At 39.8% G+C, this 22,884-nt stretch overlaps 1 protein-coding gene across 5 annotated transcripts in view; it reads left to right on the top strand.

Moving 5' to 3' along the window:
- Positions 1-22,884, top strand: part of kif21b (kinesin family member 21B) — a 172,058-nt gene that overhangs the window by 81,313 nt on the left and 67,861 nt on the right. For all 5 annotated transcript variants that reach the window (XR_009447008.1, XR_009447006.1, XR_009447007.1 and 2 more), the window contains exons 7-14: positions 6,112-6,227; positions 7,036-7,231; positions 9,272-9,461; positions 12,007-12,070; positions 14,169-14,387; positions 15,599-15,674; positions 17,189-17,297; positions 21,027-21,215. Coding sequence is in view for 1 of the 5 variants with exons in the window: in XM_048553218.2 (XP_048409175.1) it covers positions 6,112-6,227; positions 7,036-7,231; positions 9,272-9,461; positions 12,007-12,070; positions 14,169-14,387; positions 15,599-15,674; positions 17,189-17,297; positions 21,027-21,215 (1,159 nt within the window). In the remaining 4 variants the exon portion in view is untranslated. The remainder of the gene's footprint in view (positions 1-6,111; positions 6,228-7,035; positions 7,232-9,271; positions 9,462-12,006; positions 12,071-14,168; positions 14,388-15,598; positions 15,675-17,188; positions 17,298-21,026; positions 21,216-22,884) is intronic.

The raw sequence follows: 22,884 nt of genomic DNA, 5'->3' as shown, positions 1-22,884 counted from the left end.
GAGTGCAGGTAAAAGGCTGGAGAGAGGGGTCCAGGTAGAGGGAGAGTGTGGGAGTTTGGCAAAGGGGTCTGTGGGACAGGGAGAGGACTAACGTCCTAAGGAATGAGCATGAAGGCAACGACGGCGGAAGAACAGTTTGGCGTCATGTTATGCCAGAAATTCGTCAAGGTGTGGACACAGAGGGATAAGTTGAGGCCTTTGCTGAATACAGAGCGTTCAATATTTGAGAGCAGAAGGTTAGGAGGGATGGTGAATACCCAATAGGGGGTGGGGGGCGTTGGGGAGGGGATAGAGTCAGAGGGAAGGGGAGGAGAAGTAGGTTCCAGAGGCCATGTATATTTTTGGGTTGTTGCATCTTGAGGCCCTTGATGCCTGAAAGGAAAAGAAAAAGTTTCTTGTTAGCACAACAAATGAGCCGGAGGATGAAGTGGAATTGCGGAGTGGTGCAGCCCTGAGCGAGCACTTTGCAATGCTGTTGGAGAGAGAGGTTGAGAGTGGGCATCTGGTGTCGCATGGCACCGAGTGTGGATCTCAGGATGCGGCGAGAGCAGCTGTCCGTGGAACGTTGAGCATTACGGAGATATCTGTGATCCTGGGAGGATTCAAAACATGAGGGATGAAACTTCAGTTGGAATCCACGTAGGGTGAGTCTGAACTGGAGGCAGTCACTGAGGAATGTTATATGCTGTGGAAACGAGTTTTAGCAAATACCTGGTCAAACACCAGGAGTGACAGTGAAATTAATGTCGGTGGGTAAGAAGAGAGATTAGAATGGAAATCCCATTGGATTGAGGAGCAGAACTTCTTCAAGGTGAGCATGTATGGAAGAGATATGGCAGTGAGTTAAATACTAAATAACATGCCTATAACATGCCAAAGGTGCCTAGAAAGTCTAAAGGTAGTTGCCAAGTGTGAAGAGCACAGGAAATCTCAGTGAGAGGCTCACCTAGTACTCCAGCTGAAGGGTCTGAGCAACATCCCAGCATAATAGAGTCCCAATAGAATCAAACAGAATATGCAGCAATGACATAAGTCATTCTTTCAACCAGCTGTGCAGCTGTTTATGCTCCACTTGATCCTCCTCCTACATTTTGTCACCTAACTCTATTAGCACAACTCCCCATTCCATTTACCCCCATATGTTCAATTAGCTCCCCAAATGCAAGTTACAATGCACTTCGATCCCTTCCTTGTCAAAGTGTTCTCATTCACTCTCAATTCCATTTTGAATTTTTTGATAACTGTCTCTGCATCTACTTTATCAGAACCTTTGATAAAAGACCTTGATGATTTCACAGTCAACTTTTAAAGCAAAAGAATGCCCAGCCTGTTCATGCATTATGCATGCAAATTCCCATTTCTGGCTCTATTCTTGTATTTTTTATAAGACCTCAATTCCCAGTCCTCATTCTTATAGTGTACTATAACAGTATAATCATTTATCGTTACATATATTTATAAAAATATGGTAAAATGTGAGTAAGCCACCATAAGCTAGTACCATTTTAATTACTTAAATTATACAAAGAAATAAATCATTTAACATTAGGACAAATGTCATTTTTTTTTGTTCCATCCACGGCTTCTTGATTTCTTTAGCGGCTACAGGATATTGCCACAATCTGCAGCCGCCAAAGCTGTCCCTGAGGTCACAGCACCGAAAGGTACCCGGCTGACCGTCCAAATTAACTCCTGAGACCAAGAGTTTATTCACTCAAGATCACTCGCTCCACTGCTGTTGCAGATGCTGCTGAAACACCGGAGGAAAAGACAGACCCCTAATTCATTAACACTGGAAGAGTTGCTCAAGCTGTGATCACTGTTGCTACGAGGAACGGATCAGATCCGCCACTCAACTGCTTCCCGCAACCCCTCTCCACCACCTCAGCTACAGAAAGAAGAAAAGATTAATTTTGAGTCATAAATTAAAGAAAGGATATAAAATTAAAGCAAAAAGTAAGATATAGCCGGTCACGTGAGAGTTAGCAGACAAGCCCAGGAGCCTGAATACCTCCTACTCTACCGCCTCTGCCATCTTCAGAGATTCTTCTCTTGCAATTTCTCAGTCATCCCTGAGGAAGGGTCACTGGACCCAATACGTTAACTCTGACTTTTCTTCACAGGTGCTGCCAGACCGGCTGAGCTTTTCCAGCAAATTCTGTTATTTGTTCCTAATTTACAGCATCCGCAGTCCCTTCATTTTCTTTTCTCGGTCATCCCTACTATACTGGGATCCTTCGAATATGTTTATAGTTTCCAGTTTATCTATGGATTAATGTACAAGCAATTTAACCAACTTTTAATAACTATTCAATCCATCATTTGACAATCCTGTTATGTAATTCTAATTATTCCCTAGGTATATATGAACACCTGTAGTTTAGTTAGTCTTATGCTCACCTATCCTGTTTCGTGTTAACTGTGAAACTGCTCTCATTTCTTGTAGGTTACTCCCCATACCTTACTAGAACAGGTATTTTAGGAAAGGCCTTAATATAAGAAGATAAAATGTCCTGAGCAATTCTTCAGTATGTTCACATGAACCGTTTTCTATTTTGGGAAAATGCTGCAAACACTTGACCAGCCTGCAGCCCAGTAGGCACAGTGTGCCATGTGCTGAGAACAGTATTACATAATTTAGAATAAAACCTGTAAATATTTGTGCGCACCCAAAAGCAGACACTTAGCTTCAGTGTGTTTTTGTGATAGATCCAAACTGCATCTTGAAACTGCAATCACTTGCACATTATATCACAGTTAGCCAACAATGCATTAACCCACAAAACCATTAGTAATGGGGACATGCAGACAGGTACAAGATGACTTTGGGTAACCAAATTGGCTTTCACGGAATGGTGATCCCTTTACCCAGCATCCAAAGTACAATGAAACTGCTCTGTCTCTGGGATTAAATGCTTCCACAGCTCTGAACTGGAGATATAACACTTTCTTCATGACTATTAATGCTATGTAAGCATCTCTCCATTCTATCCAGTTTTTTGGTAATGATCACATTTCAATTACACAAGACTCCAATGCATAATTTACTGGATTTAACCCAGTGATTCCACCCGCACTATCAAAGTCTTGGAGATCTGGGGAATAGTGAGCCATGTGTCCATAGACGTTGAAGGCATTCATGGAGAATGAGTGGGAGATTAGGGCCTTAGAAAAGGGCAAACTGGGTCAGATGACGGAAGAAGATAGAAGTGGAGATTTTGAGAAGGGCCTGTGGGAGATGTGCAGCCTGGAAATTGGAAAACTGGGAGGACTGAGGTATATTGTTTCAGAGACAGAGGAAGAGCGGGGATTCAGATGTTGTGTGGTCAAAATATCATGCGGTTAAAGCTTCACATGCGCCTGTAGCCAGAGGTGATAATCCTGGACATCTCTCAATCACAATGTTAAGTACTCATGAGCTGCTCCATCTCTCTACCATGCTCCTGCACTTCAGACATTAACAATTGTAGCAGGATGAATGGAATTTCAGTCTGAAAGGCATTCATCCCATTCCCAGTTTGGTTGGGATCTCCCAGCACTACAACAGACACTTTCAGCTTATGCTGAATGCCAGAGTAACAGATCCCCAGATCAAGACATCTACATCCCAACTAACAGAGTGCTGTGATGGCAGGGAAGCCTTATAAGCTAAATGAAGGCTAATATATTTTTGTGACATTTTCAATTAATTTAGATTCCAAGTTTGAAATAGTTTAACATAGCTGTGTTTTAACTGATCTATTCATTTTTTTTTTGCCAATGGCCAAGTTAAAATAAAGAAACTTAAGGAGATCTATAAAACTATCTAGAGCATGTTAGCTGAAGCTGCTTTGCTTTGTGATACACAGCATAAGGACATATGACTCTACTTTTTAAGATTTTGACCTATTTATTTTATTAACTGAAGGTGATTTGTATAGGAGGAATTGAAAATAATGGAAGCAGATAAATGAATTCCCAAAGTAGATACAAATCATTATAGATTAAATAAAAGGAGTAAATATCAACTGTCTTTTGTTGGCTGAGCATAGGAAGGCTTTTGTTTCCAACTAAATGTTATAGGAGTCAACGAACAAACACTCAAGGGAGTGAACAACATTAATAAATGACAACAGATCGTTATGATCCAGGCTGATGGTAATAATGGAGAGGTTAGAACTCGAGTGATATCTGACTTGATAGGCATTAAGTTTTTTTTTGTTTTTTTGTGTTCTGTGGAAGTCAGTAAGGGAACACATTTAAAAGATGCTGCCAATATACTTCCAACCATCGAGTATAAGGGTTTATGTCACAAATAAAAGACAAGGACCATATTATGCTTACAAGAGCTATTTAAAAATCAACTCATTATAAATATCCACAGAACCTGAACATTTCAAAGTGTAATTGTACAGACTGCTGCAATTTCCAATAACAACATTGTATGACGCTCATTCCTAACTGCATAATATTCTGGATTGTCCCAAGGACATGAAAACTGTTATGTGGAAATGCAGGTTATTTAATTTACTATGAAAATTAAGTTGTGGTATAATATGGTAATTTCAGTTTCAGATTACTATGGTATTCTTGTTAGAGTGTTCATGTGTTAACATGTGGCTTTAATGGTGCTGGGCCTTGACAACTAAATGAATGTGTTCTTTGAATGAAGTGTGTAATGATTTTAATGAGGTCAGCCAGATGGACCTCATAGAATAGGAGTTCCCTGATTGTGCCAGGTTATCAGCCTCAATCAGAGAGCCCTGGCTGACAGATATAAACAGGAGTGTCAGAGGCTCTGTTTACTCTGAGAGCTGGCTCTGAGGAAGCAGGACCAGTGTCAAGTATGGTTCACGTGTAAATAAAGAATAAGTGATGGGATATCAGCCTTGTGGAGCCATTTCAGACTGCTCCTTCATTTAGGATGGGAGAGTATTCTGAATATTATTCTGTGCTGTATACTCTGTCTTTGACTAAACCAATGGTGACTTGAAGATTGGATTTATTGAAAGATGATGGGTCATGGTAAAGGCAAGATGAAGATATAAAGTGAGGGTGAAATTCTACTAACTTAGCAAATTTCATGGTAAAACTGAAACATGTATCATCTGACTTCAGTCAGGTACATTTTTTTTCTACAATATATTTTTCCTGTCCTTTTTTTGTGTGGTGGATACCACTTAAATTTCGTATAATATTTTCATAGCTTGTCCATTATTGATTCAGTGTTCTCGTGGGTTAGAAATCGTACATCTTCCTTACATTTCTGTTTTATTGTTCTGTCTCACCTCTGTAACTTAAGGAGTATTCCAATTTACCAACTATTGTCGTTTAGCAATGCACTGCTCAGTAGCTGTGAATAGTACCACCCAGTGGACCATTATATTAACACATCCCCTTTCCAATTGTTACTTTGTGTTAATTTAGGGTATAAATGCTGTACAATTATATTATGTTGCATTTCTGGTTAAAATGACAGACAACATTCTCCTCTGAATGTAGTTTGTAGAAATGCATCTTACTGTTAACAGGTCCTGAAATAAATCGAATAAATCCGAAAGACAAACAAAAAATTTTGGAGAAACTCAGCAGATTTGGAAGCATCCGTGCAGAGAGAAATGGTGTTAGTGTTTTGAGTCCAAAGTGTCTCTCCATTAGAACTGAAAAGGCTGGAAAATGGCGATTTAATGCCGTTGAAAGAGTGGGAGTAGGCGTGAGTGGAACAGATTGAGAGTTCCCAGAACAAAAGGCAAAGGGTATGGTGGTTAAAATAGAGCAAAAGAGGTGTAAATAAGTGTGAAAGGACAAAATGGGTCCACTGTCTTTACAGCAAAGCCAACAAACCTTTTCAAAAACTGAAAGAACAGCAGATTTGTAAATTGAAACAAAAGCAAAAATTGCTGTAAAATCTCAGCAGGTCTGGCAGCACCTGTGGAGAGAAATCAGAGTTAATGTTTCAGGTCTAGTTGACCCTTCTTCTGAAAGCTTTTCAAATCTTAGTTGAAGAAACCCCCAAATAACGTGTCATATTGATTGATTAAAATCGTAGTTTTAAATTAACAATGAGGGTAAAAAAAAAATGTCTTTGCAGTTAACTTTTCTCCTCTCCTTCCTTCTGAACTTTGACTAAAGCTGTCACTGGGGAATGTCATCAGTGCATTGGGAGACCAAAGTAAGAAGAGCCATCATGTGCCATACAGAGATTCCAAACTCACCAGGCTTCTACAAGACTCTCTGGGAGGAAACAGGTACAAAGATAAAAACACCTATAGAGGAAGCAAAGACCTGTCTTTATTTTTAATCATCAGTGAGATAAAATTTCCAGAAAAAGAAAATCTACTTTATATTGGTAGATTGAAAGCAGTTTCAAAATGCAGGTTTTCAAATTAAAAGTCGATAAAGTATCTTAAATGCTGTCTTCTGAGCAACATACAGATTGGGAGAATTACATTTCTGTCATCTGAATATCGTTAGACTATCAACTATATACATTAGAGGCAAATTTATGGTAACACTTAGTGATTGAAATTGTTTAGAACTAAGTTGCTTAGAAAGAGATTGTTGAAGACAATGATGAAAAAATGTTTATCTTAACAGGTGACTATGTGGAAACTCTTCGCAAAGTGTTTTGGATGCAGGTTAATGTTAATATTTTTAAGGCAGAGATAGATTCTTGACTAACAAGGATGTCAAAGGGTATCTAGGGTAGGCAGGAAAGGGAGGTTTATGCATTAATGAGATCAACCATAATCTTATTGAAAGGCAGAGCAGAATTGAGAGGCTGAATGGCAATCTCTGCCTCGAATTTGAAAGTTTGTGTCTAGTTGTGCCTTTATTTATTCTTGGTGAATAGCCTCAAGTCTAATTGAGTAGCATAGATATCCACTGAACTCTAATTTTTAAACTGACAACTCCAGATTTTTCTGTTTAATAAATTTTGTTTTGGTATCACATTAATAGCGATAATCGTAAAGAAGTTGTCCTATTCTAGTCATTTGAATTTAAAGACCATGATATCTTGCACTAAGGGATTGAAAATTATTGTATTCCTTACAGTCGAACTGTCATGATTGCTTGCATAAGCCCCTCAGATCGCGACTTCATGGAAACTCTGAACACTCTCAAATATGCAAACCGAGCCCGTAACATCAAGAACAAAGTTGTGGTCAATCAAGATAAGACCAGCCAGCAGATCAGTGCCTTGCGAGCTGAGATTGCTCGGCTTCAAATGGAGCTGATGGAATATAAGACGGTAATAAATGTTTGCGGTGAATTTTTAGGGATCAGTTGGCAAGATGTCTTTCATCACTAAAGATCCAAATCGGGATTTTTCAAATGATATCATCCTTTTCTCAGTGGATTGAACTAAACAAAGGATTGATTGGCTCAAAAAATGCCAAACTGTCAAAATATGTGTTACACTTTGGATTTTTATAGACTTGAAACAGCATTTTAGGCATAAATTGCAAAAGCACATTGCATAAACATTAATTTAATTGTTTAAATAGACTCAGGTACCAAATTTATTTACTTTAAAAGAGGGGTACATCATTTTGCAAAATAAGTTGTAGTTTACCATAACTCTGCTTGCAAAACATGATGATTTAAAATAAAACAAATCTGTGCGTCTCAACTGCATAAGCATCTGGCCTTAGCTTTTTGAATGACATAGCCAGGAGTTGCACATAAGGTTCATGTGGATATGGAAGCGTCAAAACTACTTGCTCACTGGGAATTCCCCTGAAAATTGAAACTTCCAAGTGCTTGCCAACTGGGAGTCTCCAACCCTGTGTTAGAGTTTCAGAACTTAGTCAATTAGCTCAGTAGTCATCCAAATAATGTTGAGAGTAACTAAAAGCTTCTGCAATCTTATGATGTTGTTATGATCTAACCTGCAATTTTGTGTAAATATTACATTCGAAACCATTCCCACCACCATCTCCTTACCACTGACCTCTCCTTTGAGACCCTTTGCTCAACTCCCTTGCTGCACCCTGACAGGTACCCCGATAACACAGCACACATACTTTTTCATTCTCTCCACAGATAAAAAACTTGCTCTGACTGTCATCCCTGTTACCCTACTACTGCTATATCATAGATCATAGAATCCTACAGTGTGGAAACAGGCCCTTCGGCCCAACAAATCCACTGCAACACTTGGAGCATCCCACCCAGACCCATCCCCCTATAATCCATCCAAGCTACACATCCCTAAACACTATGGGCAATTTAGCACAGCCAACCCACCTAACCTGCACATCTTTGGACTGTGGGAGGAAACCCACACAGACATGGGGAGAAGGTGCAAACCCCACACAGACAATTGCCTGAGGCTGGAATTGAACCTGGGTCTGTGGTGCTGTGAGGCAGCAGTGCTAACCATTGAGCCACCGTGCCACCCAGACACTAAGACTAGCCCCACTATCGTATCTGCTGTGGCCTGTCCCAATCCCCCTGTGACCCCAGCCTCATCACACATCTGTCTTTGAGATAACAAGGTTTAGAGCTGAATGAACACAGCAGGCCAATCAACATCAGAGGAGCAGGAAAGCTGATGTTTTGGGCCCAGACCCTCCTTCTTCTAGGCCCGAAACGTCAACTTGCCTGCTCCTCTGATGCAGCTTGGCTTGCTGTGTTCATCCAGCTCTGCACCTTGTTATCTCAGATTCTCCAGCATCTGCAGTTCCTACTATCTCTGAAACACGCCTGTCTTTCACTTGACAAAAGACCAAAAGAACTGTTGATGCTGGAAATCTGAAACAAAAAAAGAAATTGCTGGAAGCTCTCCGGGTCTGGCAGAATAAGTGACACTGGGCCTAAAACAGTAACTCTGATTTCTCTCCATAGATGCTGCCAGATCTGTTGAGATTTTCCCAAAATTTCTGTTTTTGTTCCTGCCTCTCAATTACCTTAAACACTTACTTTCTCTCAATGGCTGTGAAAGTGACTTGAGGACCACTGGAACTTGGAACATAGTAAGAATTTTATCAAACAGAGGGTAGTTTCACTGCCAGTTCACTTTGCTGCTACTTGTGTAAGTTCCTGGCCAGGACTGACATGGTTGTGCTAAGGAGGCTCCTGGCGAGAAGTTTGCACAGAGAATTCTTCAAAGGTTAAGAGTGTATTTCTTATAATCTGATCAGGATCAAAATCGGATTTTCAATCCTGATGGGAAGATTTGACCCATATGTTGTTATAACCTCCAGCACTGAAATATTCTGGTTCTTTTCATGGCTTAAATAGTTAATGAGAAAACTGACAGCTAAATCATTTCTGCTCGTCTTCTCAGGGGAAACGAGTCATCGGGGAAGATGGTTCAGAAGGTTACAACGACCTCTGCCAAGAAAATGCAATGTTACAGAAAGAAAATGACACACTGAGAATGAGAGTAAAAGCCATGCAAGAAACAATTGACGCACTAAATAACAGGGTGACGCAGCTCTTGAGTAATGAAGCCACTCAGATAATAGCCAGTGCAGGTACAAGTAACTCATTAAATTTCATACATTGCTGTGAATTCTGTTGAGACATTTTTCATTTAATAGGCAATTCTCGTCACTGTCCAGTTGTGGTGGCAAATTCATGTCATTTATTGACTTACTCAATTCCTGGTTTTAAAGTCCCTCTTAGCCATCTGTTTGTCAATTTCATGGCACTGGGCTTGAAGGTGATGGCATGTTTCATAATTAGAATCCTCATTTTTCAACGCGGACTAGGTGAAGATTTCTAGGTTACAATCCTATCAGTTCTGAGACGTTTTCCTGATGTTAAGCATGATTCGGGAGCTAAAAGCTATTGACCGAGCAACATTTAAGTTTACAGGTCACCATAATTGCTACAAACTGAGATTGATGGCCATGATGGGATTTTTCTAATTTTGTTTAAACAAGTGCCTGTGAGTCATGGTCCATGAGAAAATCAGATCAAATGTTTTCAGTAAATGCATTTTATGACACTAATTTATTGTGTAAATTGCACTGTAATTTCTGAAGGTTTAAGTAATAGGACAATTTATTTCAATCAAATCATGGTGTTTTTATTATTTCCCACCTTCTGTTCCGCCACTTTTATTTCATCTTTGAGTGGCTTTGTGAAATGAAGTTCTTTGCTCATGATGTGATTAACTTCACTTGTACTGAATAGTGCAGATTACTGATGGCTGAAGGAATTTATTTGGTTACTGCTCAGCAGTCTTTCCTTAAGAAATAGAAGTTACTGGTTCAGTTTAGTTGCTTGTCCATAAACCATACGAGTGTATTTGCATTATTACTTGAACTAGCATACCATGGGTAGTTTTTAAGGGATTGAAATTGCATTTCATGACAACTAATTTCAGTGAACTAGGAAAAAAAGCATTAAAATGTTTGATGGTGACAAACAGAGGCTGGTTATACATAGTTTTCAACAAATATACATTATTTTAAGGGACAAAACCCAAACAGGAAGATGTTACCTGTAGCTAACAACATAAGTTAAAGATTATGTTAGTTTAGAGAAAAAATCAAATGAAGCCACCACAAAAGTATCAAACTTTAGGATTGGGAACACTTTAGAATTTAACAAAGGAAGACTGATGATGAAGAAACAAAGTATGAATGTAAGATGGCAAAAAATTAAAAATATTTTGTAATAGTTGTATGCATAAAGGAACAGGCTAGTATAGACAAATGTGAGTCTGATATGGGCAAAGACAGGAGAGATTTTAATGAGAAATGGGAAATTAGCAGAGAAGCAGAGGGGCTTTTAAGCAACTCTTGGATTGGCACATGGATGATAGTAAAATGTAGGGTATGCAGGGTAGATTGATCTTGGTAGGATAATAGGTCGGCACAACATTGTGAGCCAGTAGGCCTGCACTGTTCTGTATTGTTCTCTGTTGTGTGTTCTAAGCTGAACAAATACTTTGTATCTTTCTTCATGGAGGAAAATACAAGAAGTACAAGACATTATGGAGATTCAAGGAACTTGTGAGAATGAGGATCTGAATGAAATTTATATCAGTAAAGAAGTAGGACTGGTCAGTTTGAAGGTACTGAGAAATCCCTGGGACATCATCTGCATACCAGAGTGTTGAAAGAGATGGCAGTACAGATAGTGGATGTATTGGTGACCATCTTCCAAAATTCTATAGATTCCGGAATGGTGTTCACAGATCAGAAGTTTGCAAATGTAACCCCACAACTGAAGAAAGGAGGGGGAGAGAAATTAGGGAAACTACAAGCCTGTTAGCTGGACCTTATCACTTTTTTTAAGGAAGTGACAACTGAATACTGAAAAAAAGGAACCTGCTTGGATTTATGAAAGGGAGATCATGTTTCACAAATCTGTTAGAGGATATTACTAGCTGAGTAGATAAGCAAGAACAGTTGTTGTTATACATTTGGATTTTCAGAAAGCTTTTGAAAAGGAATAGGTGGTAACAGACTGACATAGATTGGGGATTGGTTAACGGAAATAAAAAAAGAGCAGGGATAAATTGGTTATAGTCAGCTTTGCAAACTGTGAGGCCAGTATACCGCAGGGATCGCTACTTAGAATCCAAATGTTCACAATCTGTGTCAAAGAATGGAATTTGGGGACAGAATATAATATTTCTAAGAATGCAGATGACACAAAACTAGGTAGAAATGAGAATTGTGAGGAGGATGCAAAGGGACTTCAAGGAAAATTGGGCAACAACATATAAAATGGAATATAATCTGGATAAGTGTGAGGCAATCCAAATTGGAAGGAGGAATGAAGGTGTAACAGTTCAGTGATTCTGAATATGGGAATAGCATGGAAAAGTAGTATTGAGGTACATGATCAGTCATGATCTAGAATGGCAGAGCAAGCTCGAGGGGCTGTGTGGCCTACTCCTGTTTTTGTGTTTCTAACTGCACCACCAGAGTTAATCTTGTAGCACAGGTGGTCTGCCTATTCAGCTATGCTTAAAAAGAATGCACATGGATCTTCACCAAAGCAATGTTTCCACTGTGATTTTTTTTTGCATGACCAATGGTTCATGGTTTTATTTTTCTGCAGGAGACAACAATGAGGAAATAGGCGCATTAATTCAAAACTATATTCGAGAAATACAGGATCTCAGGTTAGTCCATGAATTTGTATGGTCCATGTTGGCTGGTGTTGATCGCTCCTTCCAACAGAAGAAGCTTTCCAACAGAAGAGTATCCTTTGGATACACTGCCACTCAAATTTCATCCCTTCACTGCTTGGCATCCAATAAAAATATGATTGGATCTGATGAGAGTTGTCTTTTAAGGACTTCTCAAAAATCAAAGTATGGCTCATGAAACTGTGTCAGAATTCTATCTTTTCACGTCTGGCACCTCTGTTAAAATCATCTTCAAAATTGTTAAAATGAAAGTGTCTTCATTTATTGAGATGCCAATGTAAACTTATTATTCAAGCCATTTTAAATGTTTACTTCATGATGCTCACCCACGTTAAAAAAAAAACAGTGCTTCCTTAGCAACTGCATAACTGGGGAGTCAATGACCCCATTGTATTATCAGTAGTCTGTCATCCAAAGACCCAGGTAATGTTCGGGGAACCTGGGTTTGAATCCTGCCATGGCAGATAGTGATATTTGAATTCAATAAGTATCTGGAATTAAGAGTCTAATGATGACCATGAATCCCTAGTCAACTGTCAGGAAAAACCCATCTGGTTCACTAATATCCTCTGGAGAAGGAAACTGCCATCCTTACCTGATCTGGCCAACATGTGACTCCAGACCCACAGCAATGTGGTTGACTCTTAACTGGTCTCAGGACAATTAAGGGATGAATTTTTTTTAAAAATCGCTCTAAGTCATTTTAACAAAACTATTGTTAATCTTTCCGATTCTATGTTTGGAAAACAAAAGGTTTTTTTTGCCAGATTTGAAATGTTTGTCTTAATAATGCTGAATGGGACACTGTCATTTTTCACATTTTCTCTTTATCAGAAGTGTACTTTGTAGTGTACAATATTGCACCAAGTAAGACAAACACATGGCCAACTGTTGGCAACAATTATTGAACCAGCTTTATTTACACCTTCCTGCAGAGAAGGCAGTTACCCACCTAATGGAATAAACCTTTGCAATGAATTTCTGGAGAGATAGGAAATGGTGTTTATTCCAGTTCATTCTGAGCAGTTCTGTGACACAGGGCTCTGTGCTATAGGCTACTACCAGACATATCCACCAGGATGAATATCAGCTGTGGCTGGAGGGCTAGCAAATCAATGAATAACATGGGTCACAGGTCCTGAAATGTTAATTCTGTTTTCTGTTCACAGATGGTGCCACACCTGCTAAGTTTTTCCAGCTTTTTTTTCATAGAATCCCTACAATTGGGAAGCAAGCCATTCGCCCCGTCGAGTCTACAGTGACACTCCAAAGAGTATCTCACCCAGACCCACTACCTACCCTATCCTTGTAACTCTGCATTTCCTGTGGCTAATCCACCTAGCCTGCACATCCCTGGACGCTATGGACAATTTGACATGGCCAAGTCACTTAGCCTGCACATGTTTGAGCTGTGGGAGGAAACCAGAGCACCTAGAGGAAACCCACACAGACACAGGGAGAATGTGCAAACTCCACATGGATAGTCGCCCAAGTCTGGAATCAAACCTGGGTTCCTGGTGTGGTGAGCCAGCAGTGCTAACCACTGAGCCACCGTGCTGCCCCATATACACCAATGAATAACACCGTTTGGTTTGCCTGAAATGTGCTGGTCTTCCAATGCAAAGAGTTGACCTCAACTGGCTGTTGCATACAAGCGCATTCCGAGGTCCAGGACTACGTGTTAACTGATGCACTAGAATTTGGGGCACCTGCCATAGAAGCACAGTGGGGAATTGTTGCTGCCTAGAGTCTTCCAGCCATGGTATATGTTGGGACTGGAAATTCTAAAATCTCTTTAGCTGCATGCTTGACAAGAATTTAATTCAGGACATTGAGAGTATTGAAAAAGCACTGGGTCATCTGAGTGGAAAATAGTATATGGAGAAAAGTTTATTGCTAATCCATTCCCTATTATTTTCAAGTTGACATGTTTTGCCCTTGGGACATATGGTTTAGAATGTAAATTGTAATTGTTAAGAGTATTACAACTATATTGTTCTTTTCTATGTGAAACATGCTCTCAAAGCTCTCTGATTCCTCAGAAAAAGAAATAAAAGCTATTTTGTTCCAGGACCAAACTACTGGAGAGTGAAGCAATGAATGAGTCCCTCCGACGCAATATATCTCGATTGACGTCCAGGTCCTCGTATTCAGCCGGACTGTCTCCCATGCCTTGCTCAATGTCCAGTCTCGTTGGTTCCCTGGAATCCGATACTTCTGAAATTGTTGAAATGGCAAAAAAAGACTTAGAACTGCTCAAGAAAAGGGAAAGAATACGAAAAAGAAATAGGTAATTTTTGTGCATAATTTTTTGAGATAATGCACACATTTAATAAACTAGCAAATTCCACAGCAATTTGTGCCTAAAGGTTGTACAGTGGTGACAAAGTTTCCACTCTGGGGCTCCTGGAAACTAATAACTTATAGGCAAAACCTTCAGAAATAGAAACCATCAGATTTCAGACCAGCATGCATCAGTTTTTCGTCTGTGAAACTTGGTTCCACGATGTCCAATTTCGTTTTTTGCTAGCCTCTGTCCTTAAAATGTCATTCAGTATATAGGAACATATAGTTCTGATACTAAACACGTGCCAGCCACTACTTTAGGAGTGCAGACGTGACCTGTTGGCATGGTCCGATTCAGTGACGGTCAATGTGAAACATTCTCTCCTGTCAAACTCCTCCAAAACCACCAATGCAATATTAGAAGATCTTAGCCACGATCCGCTATTATTTAGTGACGCCATCTCAAATCATTTTTTAGAAAGTCTTTCAGTGCCCACTTTCGCCATTAAAAACTGTAAATTGGCTTTAGTTAGTGCAGACTAGCCTTCCCCCCACATACTGGCCTGTCATAATTTTAACCACTTATTATTGAATTTAGTATTAGTTGCATGCACATAATAATCACTTAATTTTAAAGCAACTCAGATGTGTACTGGGTAAACCTATATTGCTATTTTCATACCTGTTGCATATAGGTTACTTCAATGTTTGTCCCTCTGATCTATTGACTAGATGAGTTGGCCTTGGTGGACTCAGAATGTTGTAGATTCAAGCTGCACTGCAGAGACTTGACAGAAAGTAGATAGACATTTCAGTAAGTTGTGAGGGAGTGCTACACCGTCAGTGGTACAACTGTCAGGTGACCATTATATCAAGGACACATTTTGCTTCTCAAGTAGATGTTAAATTTGTGCAACACTATTCTGGCTAGTGTTTATTTCTGTTAACTGTGTAAGTAATTCTATTCTTATCAGCGTTGTAATTTCTATTTCAACATCATTTATGTTAGAAGATTTAGAAGACTAATTCTGCCCATTTACCTAATTTGGTAACATGGTAAAAACAATTTTTAAAATTGCTGTAATAATGGCATGATAGAGAAAGTCAACATCACATTCACAAACAGAAAATCACTTGACTGAAGAAAATGCAAAGCTGAAATTGGGTCAGCTACATATTTAATTTTCTGCTATTTGTTCTTTTTTCTATTTAAAGCCCAGTGAAAGAAAAAAGAAGAGGAAATTTACAGCAAGAGAATTGGGAAGAGACGGACGATAATGAAGTGGAAGGGGTAAGGAAAATCTTAAATATTTACTTCAAAAACCAAGATTTCTGAATGCTAATGTTCAGTTTTTTTATGTACCTTTTGTCAATAGTTATTCTGACATTTTTGTTTTCTACATCCTTGTGCATCCTTGGTGACACAAATTCAATAGAAATCTTCCTTTTGATAATTTTGAAGACGAATAATTGGGTCAACAATGAAATGGCAGATGGATCAGGTTGTACTGGAGACCTTTGCTCTCTATACCTGAACTACAGGCATAGATGCACATGTCTTACTTTTACAGGGCATGGTTACATTTGGCGGCTCCTATTATAAAACTAAGCTATATTAACAGATCAGTTGGCACAAATATTAATCGAATACCTGAATAACTTTACTGTTTCCTTAAAAGCAAATTAATCACAGTTGGCTTTAATGGGATTAGAGTGGAAGAGTGGGAAGCTTTGCTACAAATACACGTGCAGTTAGTCAGGTCGTGTTGGGAGTCGTGTGTGCAGTTTTGTTCTTCTTACCAAAGGAAGAACATACTTGTTTGAGAGGAATTGAAGCAAAGGTTTACTACATTGGAATGAGGGAATTATACATGTGGAGGGATATGCCTTAGTGTTTAGTATTATATATATTTTTAATATTTTCACGGGTAATCTAAATGAAGCATATAAAATATGTTTTATATGTTGATGGAGTAGACGCTGAGAAAGTTTGTCCTATTGCTGGAGAATTAAGAACATGGGTTACAGTTTCAGAATAAAGATACTTAGACCTGAGATCAGAGGTGTTTATTATTCACATCCCGGAGGGCTGAGTATACTCACTTCCTAAATGTATTCAGACAGGGAACAAAACATTTTTATATAACAATGGATAAGGAGTTGGGAAGGTCGAACTGAGGTAGCAGATCAGCTTTAATCTCGTTAACTGGCTCCAGTCTGTCAACCTGCAATTATGAGCAAACTGAAGCTCCTGTGCTTCTGAAACTCTGTAAGACATACACTATCGCTGTATAGTTAAGGATATATTCTTTGCATTGACCAAGATCAGTAGTCAAACAGTAAACCACAGGAAAACCCAGTTGATAAAGTCTGTCATTTCTGTCCTCGGTGAACTAACCACAGTTCAAGCATGTTTTATTATCTGGAAGCTGATATTGTTCTCCTACGAGGCGCCAATCTGTCTGTGAGCATCGTTTGTTAATTGTCCTCTGCCCTGAAGCTAAATGGAACAGGAGGGCTTTAAAAAAATCTGCTTAGAACACAGTCTAGTAGAAAATCAAATTCCAAGTTAAGTTTAGACAGTGTATTAAAATCTAAATTAAGTGGACACTAACTTAATATTTATGTTGACAGCACCGACTCCTCCCATTCTCCTCATGTTTGATAGTAATTTTATCTGCTTTTTCTACATCATGCAGAGTCCTCCAGTATCTTCCTGTATTTCTGTCATGCTACATAAATTTAAGTAATCGCAAACGAATTTACCCATTCTGCTAGCTCCGTTGTGTTTTTGTATAATTTCAGGAGGAGGAGCATGAAGAAAGTTGCTGTGAAGATGAGGAAGGTGGAGATGATGAAGAATTTGACAGTGATGGCAGCATGGATGAAACCGATACAGAATCAGAAGAAAAGGGTAATAATCACAAACCATAGTGGAATTTTCTGAGTTTATTAGAATGAGTTTAAGTAGGATTGAGAACAGAATCGGTGCTGAATGAGGCCATTCAGCCCATGGAGTCTGCACTAACTTTCCAAAGAGCATCCCACCCAGACCCACCACCCATTCCCATAAACACGCATTAACCTGCACATCTTTGGATTATGAGAGTAAACCAGAACACCGGGCAAAAACCATGCAGAAATGGGGCGAATGTACAAACTCCACACAGAAAGTTACCTGAGGCTGGGGCTGCATTCTACACTGGGTGTACGCATACCATTATTGGCTAACCCGATTGATTTTAACAAAACAAGGCTGGAATTGAACCCAGGTCACTGGGGCTTTGAGGCAGCAGTGCTAACCATTGTGCACCGTGCTACCAGGAGGGCATTCAGAACATTAAGAACATTAAAACTATATGGATTAAGCTTCAGACTAGAGTTAATCCATTGTAGTTAATAGCAGAAAATATAGTCTTCTGTTGCAACAAGAAAGCATTTTGGGATGTCCTGATTTTGTAAAAAAAACCTTCTATAAACATAAGTGATAATGGGAACTGCAGATGCTGGAGAATCCAAGATAACAAAGTGTGAGGCTGGATGAACACAGCAGGCCAAGCAGCATCTCAGGAGCACAAAAGCTGACGTTTCGGGCCTGGACCCTTCAGGAGACCGTGTTCTCCAGAACCTTGGTATGGGTTATGGTCTCTTTTATGTGTAAGGATGTGCAATTTTTCACAGCTGGAAGAAGAGAATTCCCAGCCCTGTAGTTACTATTTTCCAACATCCCTCACAGGATGAAGGGTCTGGGCCCGAAACGTCAGCTTTTGTGCTCCTGAGATGCTGCTTGGCCTGCTGTGTTCATCTAGCTCCACACTTTGTTATTTTCTATAAACATAAGTTTTTTTAACAAGAAAAGAATTAAAGTATAACAAAATCCATCAACAACAGGTGAACATTTGAGAATAATGTACAAGACAAGGAGAATTAGTTTTCAATGTGTGAAGAGCCAGAACATAAAGGTAATAAGAAATTAATTGGGCTTAATGTAAAATTCTTGTGAAGAGTGCAGTGAAAACAGGCTGATTTATAAATGTAGCAGGAGAGATCAAAAGTTTTAATGTAAATAGAAAGTGTCAAGTGTCACCATTTGACTGTTAGAAATACAGTTGATAATTATTGCAAGGCTATCTTCACAAAACTCTAAAATATCTTTGTTGGGAAAATGGGCACTAGGTTCATTATAAGAGATAATAGGAACTGCAGATGCTGGAGAATCCGATATAACAGGTTGTAGAGCCAGATGAACACAGCATCCTAAAGCAGCATCTTAAGAGCACGAAAACTGATGTTTTGGGCCTAGACCCTTGATGTTCCGTGGTGCACATATGCTCACTCTACACTGGGTGAATACAGATCATTATTTGTTAACTGTAAGGATTGCAAAACAATCAACAATGGTTTCAAAATCATCATTAGACTTTTAACTTCAGAATTCTCTGTGTGTTTGCCATCATCTGCCACGATGGGATTTAAACCCAAGTCCCCAGAGCATTATGTGCATCTTTGGATTACTACTCCAGCAGCAAGACAATTACAACAGCAACATGTTGGCTAAGGTATTTTCTAATAAATCTGTTCAGTGACATTGTTGCACACCTCTGAAGCAGGTGAAGGTTGAACTTGGATTCCTTGCTCAGAGGTAGGGGCACTCGCTGCATCACAAGAACTCTGCTTGTTGATTAACTGTATTTCTAATCATTCAGAGCACCTGCTCGCATGTGGTATTAAACTCATCGTCTGTTAAAATGGAGGCTGCTTTGCTTTAATAAGGAGCCAGGAAGAGAAGAAATGCACTTCATACTGTCTGTACTCGAATTGCAGAATGCTGTAGTTACTGTTTTCCAACATACCTCACAAACTTACTTGCTGCTGTTGGGTGTAATCCTGATTGATTGCTGTTTCGGGTGGCGATTAACAAGCGACTTTGGGGCCATAATTGGGACCCACTGCTCATCACCAAAGTATTAGAGACAAAATTGGCCAATTTTCCCATTGGCTGGCCAGTAGCTTCTTTAGGCAGGTGTAATGCGTGTTGTACCTGGATCATGCCCTCCGTCGGGAACTCCCAATCTCTCGGCCCTTTGTGAGGATTGTATTGGCAAACAGTTCCTAAAATATTCTGGCCCTCAAAATTTAGTGCAGGTTGAAAAAAATTAAGAAGAGAGAAATCTAAATCTTTAAAAAATTCCTAAAGCTTTCATGTAATTTGGATGCATATCCTTCAGTTTAATATCTGATTACAAATTAGAAAGAAGACATCATTATAATGTTGACAAGTCCTCATGCAAGGCAAGCTTAAAGTTAATAAAGTTCACTTGGCATGAACTCTTATTTAACCTGATTCACATCTGCAAAAAAGAGTTTTAATGAATAGCTGATTTTGAATGAGTTTCCGTGATTCTGGATAAGCATGAGTTCAGATGATTTAGGACAATTTTAATTGGTTCATAGGATTATCATCATTTACCAACATTGAAATAAACCTATATTAATATCAATGGGGTTTCAGTGATGGTTCTTTCTGGCTCAAAGAGGCATTCAGATTTTCCTTCTTGGCCATGTATCTTGCAGTGTACTAAGGTTCACCAGGTGGTCTGTGTTAGATTTGGTCCTGAGCTGAACATAATGTTGTAACATTCTTCCTGTCAGTTTCTTCAGACTGTACTTTGTCTGTTGAACATAGTACTCAGTAGTTATGCAAATTCTGCGTTACAAACATAGGTGAGTTAACTTTCTGAGAGATACTGGGTGGAATCATGTTGAGCAGTTGGGGTGTGGAGGATGGGAGACTTCACCTGTTGACTGGAGAGCTGGCAAGTGAGTTCCTGTTCTCTTTCATGAAGACCCATTGAACCACAACAACATCAGTCAGCGGCAAGACTAGCGCACCTATGCAATCAAGACTTTGGGGGCAGAAGACCTTTCTATCGAGAGCTGCCAACCAGAGGCCAGCAGCTCTTTTGTTCAACAGCACCACTGGGGAGACTGTGCCTGCTGCCAGAATGACATTTAATAGAGTCCCAATGATGGCCCAGGCTGGCAGTGAGCAATACATTTGAGCAGGGTGGTGTTTCACTTGGAGGCGACATGTTGGCCATACTGTTGACCTACTGTGCATGCTGCATGGCAACAGGCCTGCCTGAGGCCTAGTTAAGACTGGTGCCAGCTGAATGAGGTCTTTAGCTGCTCTTATTTTCGAGCGGAGGCTAGAATTCAAGTATGTCACTATGCTGCCTATTTAATACCTTTCCTGCCTCAAAGTTCACCACCAGATGGAGCAGAAGATTCCTTCCATTACTGTCCAAATCTTTTCCATTACCATTTTGACACCTGTTCTGCATGTTAAACACTGTCTGAATGTAACCGAGTTACAGAGGTGGCTGAAATGTCTGCGATGTGTGATTTTTCAATACATTTAGTCCAGTTTCCACCTGTTGATTATGCAGACAGATCTCCTAAACTCGATCTGAGATGTGACCTGCAGTTTTTGTTTGGTGGTGAGCTGTCTACATTTTGTTGGTTTAAATGCTTTAGAATAACATAATAGTTACATAATATATAATGCAATGTGGAAATTTGAGTTGTTGATTCCTCAATTGTGATAATGGTTTAATGGGTTGTTTCTTGGCTTAATTCTCAGTTAATTACCAGGCTGACCTTGCTGACATAACTTGTGAGATTGAAATCAAGCAGAAACTCATTGATGAACTCGAGAATAGCCAGCGGCGATTACAGATATTGAAACAGCAGTATGAGGAGAAACTGATCCTGCTACAGAATAAGATCCGGGACACACAGCTAGAGCGAGACCGTGTTCTCCAGAACCTTGGTATGGGTTATGGTCTCTTTTATGTGTAAGGATGTGCAATTTTTCACAGCTGGAAGAAGAGAATTCCCAGCCCTTTGTCATTTTTTGTCTTTAAATTTCCAATCTTATGGATTATGTTTTAAATGGTAAAAAAAATTGCAGCACACTGCTGTGCTAAGAGTCTTGGTGTCCTTGTGCATGAATCACTGAAGGTGGGATTGCAGGTGCAGCGGGTAATTAAAAAGGCAAATGGAAATTTTATCTGACATTGCTTGAGGAATGGAGTTTAAAAACAGGGAGGCTATGCTGCAGCTGTGTAGGGTCCTGGTGAGGCCACACCTGGAGTACTGTGAACAGTTTTGGTCTCCTTACTTGAGAAGAGATATACTAGCACTGGAGGGGGTGCAGAGGAGGTTCACTTGGTTGATTCAGCGTTGAGAGGATTGGATTATGAGGAGAGACTGAGTAGACTGGGATTATACACATTGGAATTCAGAAGGATGAGCGGAGATCTTGAAGAAGCATAGAAGATTATGAATGGAATAGTTAAGGTGGAGGCAGGGAGGTTGTTTCCGCTAGCAGGTGAAACTAGGACTAGAGGCATCACCTCAAAATAAAGGGAAGCAGATGTAGGACTGAGGTCAGGAAGAACTTCTTCACCCAAAGGGTTGTGAATCTGTGGAATTCTCTGCCCAGTGAAGCGGTTGAAACTACCTCACTGAATGTTTTTAAGGCAAGGCTAGATAAATTTTGAACAGTTAAAGGAATTAAGGGTTATGGTGAGTGGGCGGGTACGTGGAGCTGAGTCTCAAAAAGACCAGCCATGATCTTACTAAGTGGCAGGGCAGCACCCCCCTCCCCCCCACCCCGACCCCTTCCGAGCCTGCTCCTAGCTTTTCATGTTCTTTATGCTCTTATGTTATTTATGTATTAAGTGTGTATGATATATTTATGTTATCACTTCTAACATTTCCACATACATATACAATTTCACATGGAGTTGACAGACTAATCCAGTAAGTAGGAGGTGAAAAAACAACCCTGGTACATGCCATCAACCCCTCTACTCGTGCCAAACCAAAAAAAAACAACTGGTTGGCCTTGCAATTATTTTTTGGTGGGAGAGTTGGAGTAATTACGAGCAAATTATTGCAGATACCGGAACCTGTACTGAAAACAACAAATGCTGGAGATCACAGCGGGTCAGGCAGCATCCATAGAGAGAAAGCAAGCCAGTGTTTTGAATCTTAGATGACACGTCAGAGCTGAAGTGAAATGTGAAGGCGGCAGCGTTTATGCTATAGGTTGGGGAGGTTGGGGGTAGTGGGTGGAGGGTGCAAGAGAGGAGGTGAAAAGAAAGGGAAGAAGTGGTTCACAATTTGAAGGTGTTGAACTCAATATTAAGTCCAGAAAGTTGTAAAGTGTCTGAAGATGAGCTGCTGTTCCTCCAGTTTGCACTGTGATTCACTGGAACAATGCAACATGCTGAGAACAGGCAAATGGGCGTGTGAGCAGGACACTGTGTTAAAATCACTGGCTGTGGGAATTCAGCAAAGCGGTCACCCAGCCTGTGTTTGGCTTTTCCAACACAGAGTAGACCACATTGGGCGTAGTGAATATAAGGCTCAAGTTTGGAGGAGTTTCAGGGAAAATGCTACTTAACCTGTAAAGAGTGTTTAGGCCCTTGGAT

The sequence above is a fragment of the Stegostoma tigrinum genome, chromosome 21 (assembly GCF_030684315.1).
Source record: "Stegostoma tigrinum isolate sSteTig4 chromosome 21, sSteTig4.hap1, whole genome shotgun sequence".
NCBI classification, from domain to species: Eukaryota; Metazoa; Chordata; class Chondrichthyes; order Orectolobiformes; family Stegostomatidae; genus Stegostoma; species Stegostoma tigrinum.
Note: the sequence above shows the minus strand (reverse complement) of the source record. Positions and strands in the feature narration are given on the sequence as shown.